This window comes from Xenopus laevis, chromosome 8L (genome assembly GCF_017654675.1).
Source record: "Xenopus laevis strain J_2021 chromosome 8L, Xenopus_laevis_v10.1, whole genome shotgun sequence".
Classification (NCBI taxonomy): Eukaryota; Metazoa; Chordata; class Amphibia; order Anura; family Pipidae; genus Xenopus; species Xenopus laevis.
Window position 1 is genome coordinate 74825280 of NC_054385.1, and position 18391 is coordinate 74843670.

At 38.1% G+C, this 18391-nt stretch overlaps 1 protein-coding gene across 3 annotated transcripts in view; it reads right to left on the minus strand.

The window, feature by feature from the left end:
• The window catches only part of LOC121397070 (stonin-2-like), a 56214-nt gene that overhangs the window by 18593 nt on the left and 19230 nt on the right, over positions 1 to 18391 (minus strand). For 2 of the 3 annotated variants that reach the window (XM_041572999.1, XM_041573000.1), the window contains exons 3-4: positions 17097 to 17327; positions 16384 to 16578 (exon numbers count right to left, since the gene is read on the minus strand). In XM_041572999.1, the coding sequence (XP_041428933.1) occupies positions 16384 to 16578; positions 17097 to 17327 (426 nt within the window). Of the gene's footprint in view, positions 1 to 13671; positions 13775 to 16383; positions 16579 to 17096; positions 17328 to 18391 lie in introns of those variants that run through there. The other variant, XM_041573001.1, reaches the window with a different exon arrangement.

Consider the following 18391-nt stretch of genomic DNA (forward strand, 5'->3'; position numbering starts at 1 on the left):
AGGTTTAAATCTATCATTGAAACAAGCCTGTTATGACCTGACCAGTGCTTTCACAGTCACCTGCCTGTACATACTTTATTTTTTTGTCCACCAATGCATTTTTATTTTAATACCATTTATTTAACTCATGGTCTTAATATATTCCTGACATTTACCCAGCACTTCACAGAGGTTACACATCATTCACATCCTGCCCCATTGTAGATTACAACCTAAGGTCCCTATCACATTCACAAACACTAGGATCAATTTTTATCACAACCCAAATAACCTGCCTATATGTTTTCTTTTGAGTGTGGGAGGATACCGATGCAAACACGATATTCAGAGCTGGATCAAGTAGTATTTGAGCCCAGGATAACACCCCCCCCCGGTCACTATTATTCAGTCTGTGTCCCTGGTCACTCTCCCTGCAAAATGCTGACTTACAAACAAGCTAACCCCCCACCCATAAGCACAAAGTCACTTTAGTCCCTGCACCCCTCCTCTCTTGCACCCTAGGCATCTGCTGCCTATCCCTACCATTTGCTGCACCTTGTTACTGTTCTTTGCACTTTAGTGCAGACTCTCTTAATATTGTACACGTAAATGCTTTAGACTGCTGGCAAGGAATCAGACTTACTCTTTCCCTACCACTATGGAACTAGTCTGCAAGCACATAGATATTCCCTCATAATTCTCTAAAACACAAATTCTTTCCCTCAATTTCCCACCAGTTTCTATTCCAATAGCCATAAAATCCCTGAAGGAAAATAATACATTTGCTTCTTGTGTTTAATTGCACTTGTGAAACTGCTGAATATGTATAAAATGGTCAGCTGTCAGGAGAGAGGGGAACCTGTTTGACATTGAGGAATAAAAGTAAATGCTTCAGTTAATATTTGTTTTTTGTTTACTACTGGAATAATGAGCTGGCTGCCAATAATACATTCACTTGCTTTTAAATGCTCACTGCCAGACAAGGCTACATTGTCTCCCTCACTGCACTGCAAGTTACAGGCATGTTATTATATCAGATAAACAATTTATTTGGTATTCGTGTAGTTCAAAAATGTTCATTCTAAACATTTGTGTCCATCAGTGAAACTTCCTGGATGCATATCTTTTTTTCATATACCTCATTTATATTAGTTACATTTTTGTAATATTTGCAAAGATAGTATCTGTCGGCCCCTTACAATAACAGAAACAACGCAATTAAAACTATGAAGAAGCATGCTAGGCACTGTGGGATTTACAGTATTTTTTGGAAGAGGGCTGGTCAGTATTGTAACTACATTTTCACTACCTGGCACTGACATCTGCCCACGATTGAACCTCTCCATCCCCACCCCACAGGTAGTGGGCTAGGTGCAAATGGACCCACCCAGATTTCTCCTGGTGCCCTGGTAGCTCAGTCTGACCCAGGATTAGTTCCCCTTTAACTTTTACTGTACTATACTGAATACCACTTCTAAAAGACTTTCCCAACCACATATAATACTGTAACTCTATGCTTCTACCATAAGTGTGCATATAGGAGGACTTTGCTTTCATCTTTTACTCCCCCGCACAGATAAACAGGCAGTAATATGCTCCATGATATGAGAATATTATAGATAATTACCATAATCCATGTAGAAAAATAGAACAAGTAATTTACAATTTATTATAATAATCATAGACATGAAAAGGACTGGTAACATTTCAAAATATATAGCTCAGAGCAGTGTTCTTTTGCACAAAATGCATGAATAATGTTAGAAAACCTATTTTTATGCTAAAACTATCTCCTTGCTACACACAAGCATGCAATCATTACACAACTTTATAATATGTGTAATCTTACAAAGGCATTAATATGCAGTATATTAAGACTGCATTTTCCACTCAGAAATTATTTCTGTCCAGCTCAGAGTCCAATATAGGACCTCAGCCCTGCAAGGCAGCAGTGCTAACCACTGTTAGTATGGTTTGGTTCTTGGCCAAAAGGATCTGAAAATATATAAATGGAGAAGGGCATTACTGTGGGTCTATATATGGGCCAACAACCTGTCAACCTGGGGACAGGCAAGTTAGCAGTTGATATCTGGCCATTTAGTGGTACCCTTGATGATTTAAAGGGGATCTTTCACCCAGATAAAAAAAAGTTGTAAATAATTGGGCATCAGGTGCCCTATTCTGGGCACATAAACACATTTTTAGTATGATTCAAAGCTTACCTCAATAACAGTGTCCACAAAATGCCTGCTGCCTGCTTGATGTGGTTGTGAATTCCAAGAGTAAAAAAAAATGTTTTAAATGATTTACAACGGGTAAGTGAAATTTATTTTGCTTGACTAACATCATAAAATAAGATTTGGAATGATTTCTTAAGGTGACAGGTCCCCTTTAATACATTGTGGCAGTGTATGAAATACATATTTTTACTGAAAAAGTCATTATTTCTATGCCAAAAAATGTACCATGTTTCTTTGTCCTTTAAAAAAGTATTTTGTGCAACTAAAACTCTAGCTACATAACTACCTAGTGAACATTATTACACTGCAGAATTAATTTTTATTTCTTTTTAACTTTGCAAATCTCTTATTGTGATCATGAATCGTGATATTAAACAACATTCATACTAATTAGTAGTGGATAGAATCTGTGCTTTGCAACTCATGATTAAAATTTTTCTAAAGGAATTTCTACTAAATTGAGTTGGAAAAATGGGTGAAACCACATTCAAATACAGTACACGGTTTATCTGCTTTGCCTCATTGAAATCTGGTCACATTACACAACACTTTTTTCACTAACTTAAATGTATACATTGGAAGTGAGTGAGCAAAAGAAAATGGAAAATTTTGCAATACAAACAGTGAACAGCATACATTACATATATAAGAAGCAGAAAATAAACACAGATATAATATATAGCTTGTGTGTAAATATCTAAGCTTTGAGGTGATTAATCATTACAGAACAAAACTTCTCTGACATGTCCATAAGGTGCCAAATTTTTCTAAATTATGAAGCCAATAGTGCTAGCTGTACATCGTTTACTACACGTGAGGCACAGTATCTAAAAATACCCATAATAAATGCACAGCACAATCAATAAAAACTCCACTATCTGATACGCAATAATCATTTGCATATGGACTGCACTGGAATATTTTTAAACCCACACAAATTAGGATCAAAACCCAGATGGCACAAAAAGGCCTTGCATTGGGACACAGCATGGAAGCATACTGCCAGTATGTAGTGTTAATGCTGTAGCCCTTGTATAAACATGATACTTTACTACAAAATTGTAACTACAAATAACACTGTGTTAGCCAGCAAGCCTGTAGTTATAAACAAGTAATAAGTTCAGAGGTTGATTACAACCATGGTTTCCCATAACTTTAGCCCAGTATGTATTGAAAGATATATATATATGTGACTTGAACCTTAGTTTACTGAACACACACAGCCTAATTCATGTGGGATGATCTGGTGGAGTGGGCACTCATTTCAACAGGTGACCAGTAAATGTTACCTGCTAATTGCTTTAGGCAATATGAATTGTATCAAACGTTGCACCTTATATTACATAACCCTCTAGGTTCAGAAATCAGACCCTTATTTATCTATGGTAAACAAAGAGATTGCTAAGCATGCTGGAGAACAAAATGGCTGGGTTGGCCATGGATGCAACACTGGATGTGCTCAGACTTTGATCACTCTATTTGATCTCTTTGTACCTCCCCCAGACTTGGTAGCTAATTAAGCTTTCTGACTAAATCTGCTTGTGTGTGGCATTAGGCATCAGGCACACAGCATACGTTGATCAGTTCAATCAAGTATGTAAATTTTTTGGTATGCCTGGGAACATGCACAACCTCAATTAAAACAAAGACATTGGTGGTATTACATTGTTCAGGTTTCCTATAAACACTAACAGTAAGGAGTATGTATATTCATTGTATACTTGCATGGGTTTCCTTCTTGTCCTCCAGTCTCCACCAACACAGCAAAAGGTTAAAGGAAACATACTGTATTGTGTTGAAAACAAGAATGTGCCAGTGCATTATAGTCTTTAGATATAGAAGGAATGTGCTTAATAAAGCAGTGTTTTGGGCTGATTTATTGAAAAATCTGCAAAAACCCTACTAGTCTCATCCATTTTTTCCACTTTCTGCTGCCTCCTGCAACCACCGGCCTGGCCATTAAAAATGTTCTTAATAGAGAAAAAAGATAAATATATATTTTTATTTTTCCTGGAAAAGGTGGCAACCCTAGCAGGGACTGATGTGACTGATGTACAGTCTCTGTAAAATACTGAAGATTAGGTTGGTGCTCTATAATAAAGTATAATAATAATTATAGTCAACAGAGTCTGGTAAACAAGCTCAAACACCTCAGAGAGGGGCTCAGGAATGCTGGCATTTAATTTCAAATGAGATAATCCTTAAACAGTTTGGGATGTCTGGCTCCTTGTGATTGTTATATTCTGCTGTGAAATAGGCCTGGAACCATACAAGTCAGTTCTGACTCAATGGGAGTGTCACGTGTGTATTATTCATGCAAAGCCGCAGCTGCATATTGCTGGGTGTATCCTGCATGTTACACAAAGTAAATCTTTTACGTTAGTTTTTATATATGTTGAATAAGCATCATATGGCCATGTTTATAAATTCTTTAAATAAGAGAAAAGAACAATGCAGTCTACTGGAACTGCAAATGAGTGAAAATGTTGGCTATAGAAAAAATGTTTAAGGAGTTCTGCAAGTACAAACCAGGGCTCAGTACAGTAGTACACCCTCCTATATTAAAACAACTATCTGAGCTGTGTTTATGACGGGATAAAACAGACTCTTTAAATACTGATTTCCACACATTATATTAAAGGGATACTGTCATGGGAAAACATGTTCTTTTCAAAATGAATCAGTTAATAGTGCTGCTTCAGCAGAATTCTGCACTGAAATCCATTTTTCAAAAGAGCAAACAAATTTTGTTATATTCAATTTTGAAATCTTATATGGGGCTAGACATTTTGTCAATTTCCCAGCTGCCTCCAGTCATGTGACTTGTGCTTTGATAAACTTCAGTCACTCTTTACTGCTCTACTGCAAGTTGGAGTGATATCACCCCTCCCCCCATCAGCCTAACAACAGAACAATGGGAAGGTAACGAGATACAGCTCCCTAACACAAGATAACAGCTCCCTGGTAGATCTAAGAACAGCACTAAATAGTAAAAGCCAAGTCCCACTGAGACTGATTCAGTTACATTAAGTAGGAGAAATAACAGCCTGCCAGAAAGTAATTCCATCCTTAAGTGCAGGCACAAGTCACATGATTGGGGCAGCTGGGAAACTGACAAAATATCTAGCCCCATGTCAGATTTCAAAATTGAATATAAAAAAATCTGTTTGCACTTTTGAGAAATGGATTTCAGTGCAGAATTCTGCTGCAGCAGCACTATTAACTGATGTGTTTTGGAAAAGAACATGTTTTCCCATGACAGTATCCCTTTTATGAGCCATGACCCAGGGTGCACAGAAAATTAAAAGAATGGTAAACAGAATATTTAACCTGTTGCTATGGCAATGAATCTAATTCTCTCTTTTATTGTGCAGATTTATCAGAGATTTGTTCAGATTTGCCTGGTTATTATATTGTGGTTTTGTACAATGCTGCAAACTGTGGAGGTGGGGTTTGGAGTTAGGGAGAGATTTGAGATGAATATTGTTTGCTGGCCTGGACACTCCTGAATCAAACCAGGGTGAGGCTTACTAACTGATTCCATATATTCCATAAATCTGTATATGGATATACTGGAACAGCTCAGTGCAAAATAAAGTCCCTTAAATATAAAACAAAACCACTTTTTTATATTAATTTATTTTAACCAATATTTACGTTTTCTTGCATTAGTTAAGGTAGAACGGCCATCAAAATCTTCTCAGATGACATGCTGCATGTAACTGCTGCTTTGACCAAGGCTAGGACAAATGCCTCCATGATTAGACAGCCTATTGACCAGATGGTTTCCATATATTGATGGTTTGAGAATCATAAATTTCCCTTAAGACTGTGTCCTGGATTTAAATGGGCAAGGCAATAAATTCTTCGAAGAACAGAAAAAAAAGTTGCATATAGATATAAAAGCAGCAGAAACTCCACTAGAGCTAATCAAGAGTTCTGAGAATATGCTGAGAGACTAGAAGAGGCTTTCACATTGAGATATAACTAAAATCACATTGAATAGTGGGTGCATACATGTACATTATAGGATACATTGGATGCAAAGGTTTTCAACTTGTACATATTTTTCTGCTCCTCCTGTATTATGACAGCTTGTAATGCCTACAATTACACTGGATACAAGACACACATTGTATTGTGGGGTAAAAACTTAGCAGATTGCACCCATATTTTGCACATGTGGGCCAGGACCCCAGGAGACACAAGGCACTAGGAAACCCTATAATTAGGGGGTTATTTATCAAAATTTATCTCAATATTTTCTGCTACAAACTCCAATCAAATCCGCTCTGGTTTTTTATGCTTATTTGTTATAACATTTTCCCAAAAATTTGCTTTGTCGGAAAAAAATATGATTTTCACAATTTTTTCGGATTTTTCATGCGATTTTCATGATTTTTTCGTGAGTTTTCATCCGAATACTTCTGGGTATTGCACGAAACCCAGCACACATCAAAAAATCATTGGGACTTCTCCCACTGACTTATATGCAACCTCGACAAGTCTGAGATGCCGGATTTTCAGATTCTGACTTTTCCATCCTCTGGGTTTAATAAATTCCTAAAAATTTGTGATTTATTTAAAAGTCCGATTTTATTTAAAGAAATCACAAATTTTTTGTGATTTTTGCATTCAGAGTTTAGTAAATAAACCCCTTAGACTGTTTAAGTCTCAGAAATGGACCCTCAACAAAACAAACAAACAAAGTTTTTTATGAAAAAGTGTTACTGTATTGCCAGATACACACTTGGGGTGAAATAAAGGATTGCAGATTTGTCTACTGCTCCCCTAGCTGTATCTCTGAATCATCTACAATAGAACAGCAAGGCAGGTCAGGTCATGCAGCAGACGGCATAGCCCAGGGAAATCATAATAATAAAGGAGTTTTTAATGTTTTCACAGACACAACAGTCAGAATGCCATTTCTGCTTGCACTACTTTTGTGGCTCTACGTGATATTACATGTGGACAAAAGTGAAATGTTTGGCCAACACAGGTAGCTGCTAGATATGTATGCACATGGTGAGAAGTGTGTGTATATTTAGGCAACACTTTGGTGAGATATTCCACAATAGTTGATAAAGAGACAGAAACACAGTCGGATAAATGCGAGTGAATCGCAGGGGGAAATGCATGCAGCATTACAGAGATTAGGCAGTCACCAGAACAGAAACTGTATCTTGTATTGTTGTTAAGAATCTTTCTTATTCCATAACATGAAAATGTAAGAGATTTGTTGCCAACCATGAACCATTAACTACATAGTCACTGTGCAATAGTCGGAATGACAAAATACAATGTTGATGATTACTGAAAAGAGTAAGTTTTTATCCCTTTATTTTAGCAGAATTGGCAAACATAAATAGGGCTCACTGATCCTAATGTTTCATAGCTAATTTATTACTATGCATAACTTATAGAACTAGAATATGATTATGATGAAGACTAAGAAACAGTGATAAATAAGACTATAATATTTTCAATACAACTCCCTTTTTTTCCGATGCAGCCAAGTAAAATCACTGTATATATATATATATATGCTGTAGATCCATCATAAATTTCTGTTAGGATGACTGTTAGCACATGCCTCACTGAACCTTTACAACATCTCTAGCAGAATCTGCAGATGCATTGGCTAGCTTTATTGTGCCTTCCTAGGGGCAATCTAGTATCTGCCAGTGAGGGGTTTATCAATACAACTTCAGGCTCTTGTGTAACTGGTAAAATCTTTCTTCTGTGCGTGTTTGGGGGGTGGGGTAGGGGACAATTTGAAGATGCTTCATGTACTGAATGTGCAATCAATCAGAACTCTGTGCTGAAAAGCTGACCCATCTACTACTACTTTGCCCAATTAACATTTGATTGTTGCTATAGGCCATCAAGTTTTTTTTCTTGTTGGCCAGTCAGCTATCTTGCAGGTGCACCAAATGTTGCTTGTTTATTACCAAATGTTGCTTGATCAATTATACATCCATTTTATAACAAGATAGGTTGCTGTGTCATAGCTTAACACACTTCATAACATTTTTGATTTTATGTGTATAAAGAACTTGATCGTTTCCAGACCCCACCCATAGTTCTCTGTAGAACTTTCCCACCAATAGCAATCATATGTTTATTTAACCACTGCAAATTGTGTTCTTACCTGCTGTTCGAGTGAAAGTTCATGTTACAAAAAAACAGTCAGGTCCTGGTTAAACAGGCACACCTTAAGGGGCCAGAAACTCAACAATACAACGTTTTATATGCATTCACACTTAACTTCACATTTTTTGATCTTCCAGATGTTCTGCACTGACCATTTAGACTGCAGCTATATGAGTGTCAGCTAAGACACCAGCTGGAGAACACTGTAGAGTCTCTAGTTCAGAGGTCCCCTCACTACTAAGCCAGAAATATGTGCTTAATTAAAGTAAAAATGTTGATTTATTGCTCAGTAGTATAACCATTAAGCTTTCAGCCAAGGTAATGGAACAGCAGAGTGGGTGTTGTAAGTTGGACATCCCTGATTTCAATAGTTTGGTTTTTTTGCTAAAATAAGGGGCCCCAGCCATAGCACAACAGGGCCACGGATTTTGTATAAAACAAAGCATCAGGAAGAAGACTTATTACAATTAAGAGTACACTGGTGTAAAAGTAGCCTTCTCTGTTTAGACATGTTACTCCAAGTACTTTATTCCACTGGAGGGGTAATTGGCATTCCTCTATATAAGAAGAAAAGCAGGTTCAGATGTTTTCACTTTATTCCCATGACTGCCAGAACAAAAGGGGTAACATCTACCATCATATTGCTTTTCTCACTTCTTTAGCATTTTATGAGCAACATGGCACTCAGGAACTTAAAAGTGCCAAAAGTAAATCTCCATAGTTAGGTGTTAAAAACCAACACATACTTCAAACTTGCCCACCATTAGAAACGCAAATGGCCCTCTTGGAGGCTCTCTACAAGTAGCCTACTGAACTATGCTCAGGGAAACAGCACAACCTCTGTGCAATATATAGAGAAGAGTAGCTCTGCAGCTACAGTGAATTTTTATATTTTATTTTAACATCTGTGAGAGCAGCACAGTCCTGTAAGCACAGTCATAACAGAGTCCTAACAGCCCAGGCACTAAATCTGCCATTTAGCAATACAGGAATCCTACAAAACAGGTTTTTCTCCCAATGCACCTCCGTGCCATGGAGGCTGCCTGCACACTTCCTACACTCTATGCTTTGCAATGGAATTTTAATACCCACAAGGATATATATTTAGTGGGCAGATACTGCTCAAAAGAGGTAACTTGTTTGTTACATTTTTTAGGAATTACCAACTCCCTTTCCTTCCTACATCTCCGCTGTCCTTCAAACAGAAATCAGAAAATGCAAAAATGTTGCTTTGTTATCTGGGAATTTATTTGTGTTTGCCATATGCCTGGCAATTGCACAGACATGTGTAAAATAGAGCAGTACTGCTGGGCGAGGAGCCTGCACTATATCCAATTCTACTGTATAGTGTAAGAATGATGTAATTTTTACCCCAAATAGCAATGAGTAATGTTTCACTGTAAATGCATGTAGCGGTTAGGAGTGAGTTCATTAAGTTTGTGACAAGTGGGGGATGGAGTTTTGGTTGGCAGATGGTTGGTGGTTTCTTGTATTTCTACAACATAATAGCAGCAGAATACATTGCCTAGTATAAAGCAAGGAAAGGCAGAGTTAAATCCTGCATTTACATTTGTACCTCCCATGTTCTTAGTAACTGAAAAACTAGCATACTTTATGCAATAACATCTACATTTCAAAACAGGTAAACAAAAAAAACCTTTCCTACTTACCTCTTGCAAATACAACAACTGGGCACAGGAAGGACAAAGAATAAGAAAGTAGCCAGGATGTACAAGGTGAAAATCCACCCTGCTGCACTCACCGTATGTGTCTGCATGTCCTATTCCCTTGCTGTGTATGTGGGCTTTGTGAGGAGCGAGTGTATGCACTGTGCATGCTTCAGCAAGAGCCCTGGTGGCGGCCTGTCACTCAAATGTGCTGAAGGGATTTTTGTACTCTCTCTTTCACCGGGGCAGACACAAGGCAAGTGGAGAGAGAAGAAAGAAAGAAAGAAAGAAATTGCAGCACTGTGGTAGAGTGTCTAATGGGGCCTCTCTCTAAACAGGGACTTGTTTAATATATATAGGGTGCAGGACTGTTTGGGAATCTATACATGTATATATAAGCATCCTTACTAAGGTGATATGTTGACAAGATTATATGCTGTAGCAACTGGTATAAAAGTCTCTGATTTATCTGCTCTCCAGGCTACAGTAACCCCACAAAAGGAATTCCTTTGCAGCTGAAATACCAAAATGCAGTGCACTGACTGCATGAAATTGTATAAAAAAATTAAATTCTGTAGTGCAAGAAACACATATAAGCATAGAAGACAAGAGACCTGTGGTGTTCATGCAAATGGCCTGTAGATCTCACTGTGCTCATACTTATTCTGTGCATACTTCCTGGTAGCTTAAAAGTGAAAGTTACTGTTGTATAATGGCTGCATGAGCTCTGTTATGCTCTACTCATCGTCGGCTACCCAAAACATAACAAGACCTAAACTACAAAACACAGTTGCAAGGGTCACCTTTACCCCACTTAAAAACAGGCATATGGGGGAATGCAATATTGGTCACTAACGGGAAATTTTTTGCAATGCGTCTGCAATGCGAATAAATTGTCTCATTGCGAACAATTTTGCCTTTGGGAACATTTTTCCCCTCACCTGACAGTAGGATAGTGATTGTGAATTTTATAGTTTGCAATAGTGTGCAGTGTATGTAATAAAGCTTCTTAATGAGAAAATTGTTCGCTTCAAAAGTTTAAGCCACTTTCAAGCATTCTCCTAATAGAGAATATTACACTGCGACATGCAAATTTTCATTCTTATTCGTGCACAAATTTGTTCTTTTTGTGAATTTTAATACATTTCCCTCATATTATTTGAAACAAATGGCACACACATATATGTATCCATTTATACATGCAAATTAAAGGAGTGTTTACATTTTGATTCAGGATTAAGTGCCAGACAATATGTGAGCTACTTTCACTATCTTTTATCCACTTCTACACTATTCTGAGGAAAAACACAACTCTGGTTGCTATGGAGAAAATAATAAAGATTCTGCATGAGTTTCTAAAAAAGCATACATTCTCAGAAGGATATAGTAACATCAGCTTACTGACACAGCTTCTCTCTTTGAGTACCACTTACATGTAAATCTGGCCCTGGCATTCAAAAAGCCCTCCAAAAGGTCCAATAAATAGTTACTGTCTGTGGCATCTTATAGCAGCTCCTCTGGCATTTACCAGAATCTAAAGCTTGGGCCCGGTGTAAATCACTGCAATGTTTAATATTAGTACTAGTCTCTCAATGCCAAACACTAAATTATTACACTAACAGCCAAACAGCATTTCATTGTCATAACAGTTTCCCAAAATAAGTGCTGTCTTGCTACCTTCTATAACTGTCATACATATGCAGAAGTGAAGCCATCTTGCCATCCTCTATACATCACTGAAATCATCTTGCAGTTGTCTTGAACTTTTTCTGTAGGGACCAAGATTAAAGGGATCCTGTCATCGGAAAACATGTTTTTTTCAAAACGCATCAGTTAATAGTGCTACTCCAGCAGAATTCTGCACTGAAATCCATTTCTCAAAAGAGCAAACAGTTTTTTTTATATTCAATTTTGAAATCTGACATGGGGCTAGACATTTTGTCAATTTCCCAGCTGCCCCTGGTCATGTGACTTGTGCCTGCACTTTAGGAGAGAAATGCTTTCTGGCAGGCTTCTGTTTTTCCTTCTCAATGTAACTGAATGTGTCTCAGTGGGACATGGGTTTTTACTATTGAGTGCTGTTCTTAGATCTACCAGGCAGCTGTTATCTTGTGTTAGGGAGCTGTTATCTGGTTACCTTCCCATTGTTCTTTTGTTTGGCTGCTGGGGGGAAAGGGAGGGGGGTGATATCACTCCAACTTGCAGTACAGCAGTAAAGAGTAATTGAAGTTTATCAGAGCACAAGTCACATGACTTGGGGCAGCTGGGAAATTGACAATATGTCTAGCCCCATGTCAGATTTCAAAATCTAATATAAAAAAATCAGTTTGCTCTTTTGAGAAATGGATTTCAGTGCAGAATTCTGCTGGAGCAGCACTATTAACGGATTCATTCTGAAAAATTTTTTTTTTCCCCATGACAGTATCCCTTTAAGCTTGGTGTAATGGCTCTGTAACCCAAGCATAGGATTAGAATTTATAGAATGTATTCCTATGGAAGACTGGCTGTAACTTGCTGTTATATATACATTTTTTAAAATAAATTGATGATAATAAAGCCTTCGCTGTTGAGACCTGTGAATATCATCACAATTAGGACTACACTGCTGTAAAATTAGCCTTGAGACACGTGACCCCAAGTACTTTTATTCCACTGGAGGGGTAAAGGATATTTCTCTGTATAAAAATAAATGGAGAACAATCTAAACACCATTATGACCAATTTTGGCCCCAGTCGGTTAAGGTTATTCTGTTCTTGCTTGAGGCTACCTTTAATTTTTCTGTTTAAAATATAATCAAATTACTATCAGAATGTACTGTTCACTAGGAATATCTATTTTATAGCAACCATTACATCTAGGTATAAAAGGTATTTCAGCTGCATTGACCTATATTTAAGGCTGTATATCAAGTAGATAAGTGTCCGACTGCAACTCAATACAGCAGTGCAGCCAATCACAGTGAGCCTCCTCCAGGTTGCAGCTACGGTACTACAGAAGAGAACACCAAAGAAATAAAAAAATTAACACCACATTGGGGCAAATTCCCAAACTGGTGATACTTTGCAGCCTTTGCAACACTTCGCCAGTCGTAAATTCCCTAGGACAACACTAATTCACTAAGATGTTAAGTTGCGTCCAGGGCACTGAACGCTGGCGAATTTTCTCTATCGTTACTTCGGCAGAAAAGCGAAGATGCGCTAGCATTGCCTAATATGCATACGGCGGGGAATTATAAAGGGCGTATATATTGCAGCAAATACATTACATTAAACAAGTCCATGGAACCTTAATAAATAAAATAGAGTTGTTATAATGCCCTACACATAAGCCCACTGTATAGTTTATGTTCCATATGTAAGAAAATGTATGGGGGAAAAAATACGCCTGCCGATAGATAGCGAATGATCGCTAGCGTCAGTCTCTTTCGCCAGCGAAATTACACCTGCGCCCGTTAGTAAATCGGCAAAGTGCCTGAATGACGTCTTGCTTGAATACAATGGATTGTAAAATCCTCAGCAAGGCATGGCTTGTCCCCACCAATTGCCATAATACATCTCTACTTTATAACAGATTTTAAGTTAAGTACTTTAGCAAATATTCTAACAGAGCTATGCATATATATTTGCCTTACCCAGCACAACCCTCATGGTGTCTTCACCTTGTATGTCAAACTTGCTGTGCCTGTAAAGCCTGGTATTTATAGGATACTAAACTAGCTTCCCAATGCTAATGACTGTCAGAATACCGCCCCTACTTTGTGTAAACAAACAGGATCTGAAATACCCACTGATCCAGCCCCTGTAGGAATGGCACTCTCACTTTCTGATTTCTGGGACTCCCTCCCTTGGCTCATCCCCAAGTGCAGGTGTGGATTCACCCTGTCCCCCTCCTGATATGAGGCGTGTATGCATAAACTCCCAGCCTTACCCCCACACACCTGTTGCACACATTCCTCTAACAGCTGCTTCTGGCCACCATGCTGGACTGTGGACACAGCTGGACTAAGAAATATACTCCAACTAATCTACTGTACAACCAAAGAACGATACAAATATGATTTATGCAATAATAATATGTTGTAATTATCCCTCCCTATCCTTTCCCTCAAATAGACAATTATCTTATACAGACATATAGATACCCACTGTAACACTTATCGTCCACAGAAATACTTAATGCCAGAATATTTATTTCCCCCTGGTCTCCTACAGGTACACACTAGCCCTCAAATCATAGTCATTTATCACCTCACACTTACTTTAAGTACAAAAATATTGTAGTAAATCAGGTGCATAGCAAAGCTTTCTGGGGTTCATATTGGCATAACTTGGGAGGTTTTTATGCACCGTGCTCATTTGTCTAGATATGTGGAATGTAGAAGGAAAGCTCCAGTTAAGAAATTGGGGGAGGGTTTTGTGGAATACATTATCACTGTTCTTCATTTCTCTCATTTCTAAATGCTTCCAGATCCGAGAAGCTTACAGGGAGCTACGGCTAACACAAGCCCCCAATAACCCTCTGCAACTGCCAACACAAAATATGCTTGCAGTGAGAACTGATGAAGAATGTGAAACTTTGCACAAAAGGTGCTGCAGCAGACCTCCACTGTGTTATTCTCTTAACACAAAACATTCCTGGTGGGAGCTCTGTGTATCCCAGGAGACTGAGCATACCCCCACTGCCCAGTCTGCACCATACACAGGAATCTAGCAAAACCTGAAAAGAAGCCCAAACCATCCTCCACACAAAAGAGTGCTGTTGGCTGGAATGTTCTCTTTAGAGAGTTTCACCAGGACAAATCCAAGGAATCACAGAAACAATAGCTTTAAAAAACAGGGACATCAGAGCTTGAAGGTGAATTTGTTTAATAATGTATTAAAGTGTATGCTCTGCATATTTTTATATATGAGAGTTGATAATGAAAATGTTTTTAAAGCAGCATAACAACTGTATTTCTTTTTTTTCTACTTATATAATATAAGGTGCAAAGTCCTATGTTTTTCAGAAATGAGAAATCCCATCATCGAGTGACACTGGATCTGCCACCCCTCGCAGCAGCAGACCCTCAAATGCAGCTGAATGATATAACAATCCCCTTGTGATGTGTCATTTCACTTTAAAAGCAAAGCATAACCTAAAACAGAAGAAGGTAAATCTAAAGACAACTGGACTTGCTGAGTAATCAATGAAGACATTTCACTACTCATCCGTGCAGATTCTTCAGTTCAACTGAAGCTCCTCGGATGAGTAGTGAAACGTCTTCATTGATTACTCAGCAAGTCCAGTTGTTTTTAGATTTACCTATACTAGATATACCATGACCTGGATGAATGAAAATCTTCATAGTCCTAAAACAGAATTTGCCCATATCATAAGGCTAATGTTACACCTGGGATTTTCTCATCTGGTTAAGTGCCTCTGTGCCACCTATCATTGAGTTTACAATGGTACATGTGGTTTTCAGCCTGTTAATGTACAACTGTGTGTTTGTAAGCCATTGATATCAAGTACAGGCTGCATTGGTGGTTTGGGGAGCTATTTTTGTCAGCCACTTACATTTAGGTTAACAATTCCACTTCATATAGTTTAAATATGCCCTGCAGGGTCAGACTGGGCCAGCAAGACACCAGGTGAAAATCTGGTGGGCCCTGGCCCTCATGGGCCCCACAACCCAGGCCTGGGAGGTTCAAGGAGGGCCCTTGAAGTTGCAGCAGTAGTGAGTCCCCCATGCCGATGATGATGCCATTTATCAGCGTTAATCAAACTGACATTTAGACAGGCCCCTGTGTAAGTCCATAAAACAAGTCCACTGTAGTCATGGACCAGTGTATTGCACCAGGTGTGAGATCTCTACACTATAAGCAGAGTTCGTCTGGGCCTCCTAGGGCCCACCACAGAACATGAGACCAAGTGCCTATATTCACAACATTTGGATGTAGATGGTGCTATAATGATAGAGATGTTATATTGTCCTGTGATGGAAATTAGAAACAGTCCCACCAGGATATGCTAAGGTACTGTGGTACTGCTGAGTATCAACTAATGCTTTCATCCTTAAGTACTTTTCCCAAGTACCTCAACCAAAGGTATTGCCAAGCAATAAAGATATGAATGTGGGTAAATAGTACAGACTACCACATGGAGTATCTTGATTTGGTATAATGTTTTAAATGATGATAAAGCAACTCTGACATGCCCAAGGGAGCCCTTTACTCAATGAGCCATGAGAAGGTATTAGGTACAGGGCCTCCTTTGCACCTCAGGTTTGCACCTATTTTTCACACATTGGGCCAGACTCAATATTCATTTGCTTCCTATCTCCCTTACTGGCTTAAAGACTTACCTGGTGAGCCTGTGCCAGAGGCATCCTCACTGGGAGCATTGTCTGTTTGAATAGAGGAGAGATCTTTGTGTGGCCCAATGCTGGCCATGCTGATATCCTCATAGCGGACATCTGAGTTGCTCTGTGATGTCAGAGAGGACCTTCCTGAGGGGGCCTGACCAAAGCATTTCTGGTCTGGTGCTCCAACAGAGGATGCTACAGAGAAGATATAAATAATGTAATGTTGGATTTCTTTTATTCTTTTTATAATAATCATGTTATCATTTTCCAGACGTTTCATTTTATCACATTCATTAAACCTTTCTAACATTCTGAATTTTTTTTTTGATTTACAGTAGCTCATTTATCAATGCATTTCCCCCTCTCCCTAACTGTTTTTTTGTCATAAAGTGTTCTCCAGATTTCGTCAGTTAAATCCCATTCTTTGCTTTAGACCACTACCTTGTAAGACTGCTCAGAATTGTATTCTGAATAGATTCTGTACCTGAAAAAAAAACTCAAATGCAATGGAAGTCTGGGGGAAGTTTGTACAAACTGGTAAACTCTTTTCTGTGTCTTTATTTATGAATGAACACCAAAAAAGATTTGTGAATTGGACTGGTCGTTGTTTTTTCCGTGACATCATTTCTCCTGTAAAGTTTTGTGTTTTGTGAAGGTGAACGACCTCATTTTAAATTATAGGGTCCTTACCAATAAAATAAGCTAGTCTGTACCTGTTTTTCCATTTTCTTTGGCAACAGGAGGAAGTGGTTCTTCAAACTGAACCCAAGTAGATAAACCCAAGTTCAGATGATCCTGAGGTTTACTTAAATGGCCAGACACCAAATTGTCAGCAACTGTAGGCCTGATCTCATTTACAGGAGAACTCTGTAGGCTCAAAAGAGATTTCTCTGGATCTGAAAACTGCTTTGGGAGCTGGCTGCCTTGGTTCTGCTCAGTGGCACCTTGAGTAAAGACAGAGGAAATAGGATCACAATTAATATAGTGCTTCTATCATGTGACAGACAAGAGGTTTTACCTCTGCCACTGTAAAGGTTTAGAGGGTTATTAACTAAACTCAAGGTTTTTGGGCAAAAACTTGAATTTTTAGAGGGAAAACTTAGATTTTTTTCAAGATTTATTATACCTGAAGCTGGAAAATGTCTGAATCCAGAAATCTGCCATCTTAAACCTGTTGTGGTCATGTATAAGTCAATGGGAGATGTCCCTTTTACAATTTGGATATATTGTGATCTGCGCTGGGTTTTGTCCAATAATCCAGAAAATTTGGAGTTTTTGGGCGATAACCCAAAAAGACTGAGTGATTTGGGTTTTCACTCAATTTTATCTAGTTTTTTTTCCCAACCATACTTTTTCGAGTTATTTTATGGATGGGAGTTTGGTCGAGCTTGGTTTAATAAAAATGTAAAATAGATTCGAATTTTAGTAAATAACCCCCACAAGAGTATATTACCAATGTCATGTTCACACATAAATTCATAAGAAATATTTTATACATAATAATTTTTATACATAATAAATATTGATTCCCAAAAAAAACACCCCAAAAGCTTCCACATTGCATACAAACACACACACACACACACACACATATATACACATATATGTAGCTCAAAAGGACCAGCAGTACACAATCAGTGAACCATCATATTTTATTATTCATACTTGTGCACCCAAAGTTTCAGCCCACATTAGGGCCTTTATCATAAAGGCCCTAATGTGGGCCAAAACATTGGATGCACAAATATGAATAATATGTATGAATAATAAAAGAATGAATAATAAAATCATTTTGAGCTATACATAAGATTTGGCCCAGCACCCACAGTAATCAAAGACTGGTTCAGAGTGCAAGCATTTGGCTGTGTTTAAATATTAATCTTAAATTAATTACCCTTGCATTTCCCTATAAGAAAACAATAATTAATTAATTAATATCCAATGAAGTTGACCAATAGGTAGAGCCAGAGTAAGAAAATGTTCCCATAATGTTAAAAAAGAAATACAA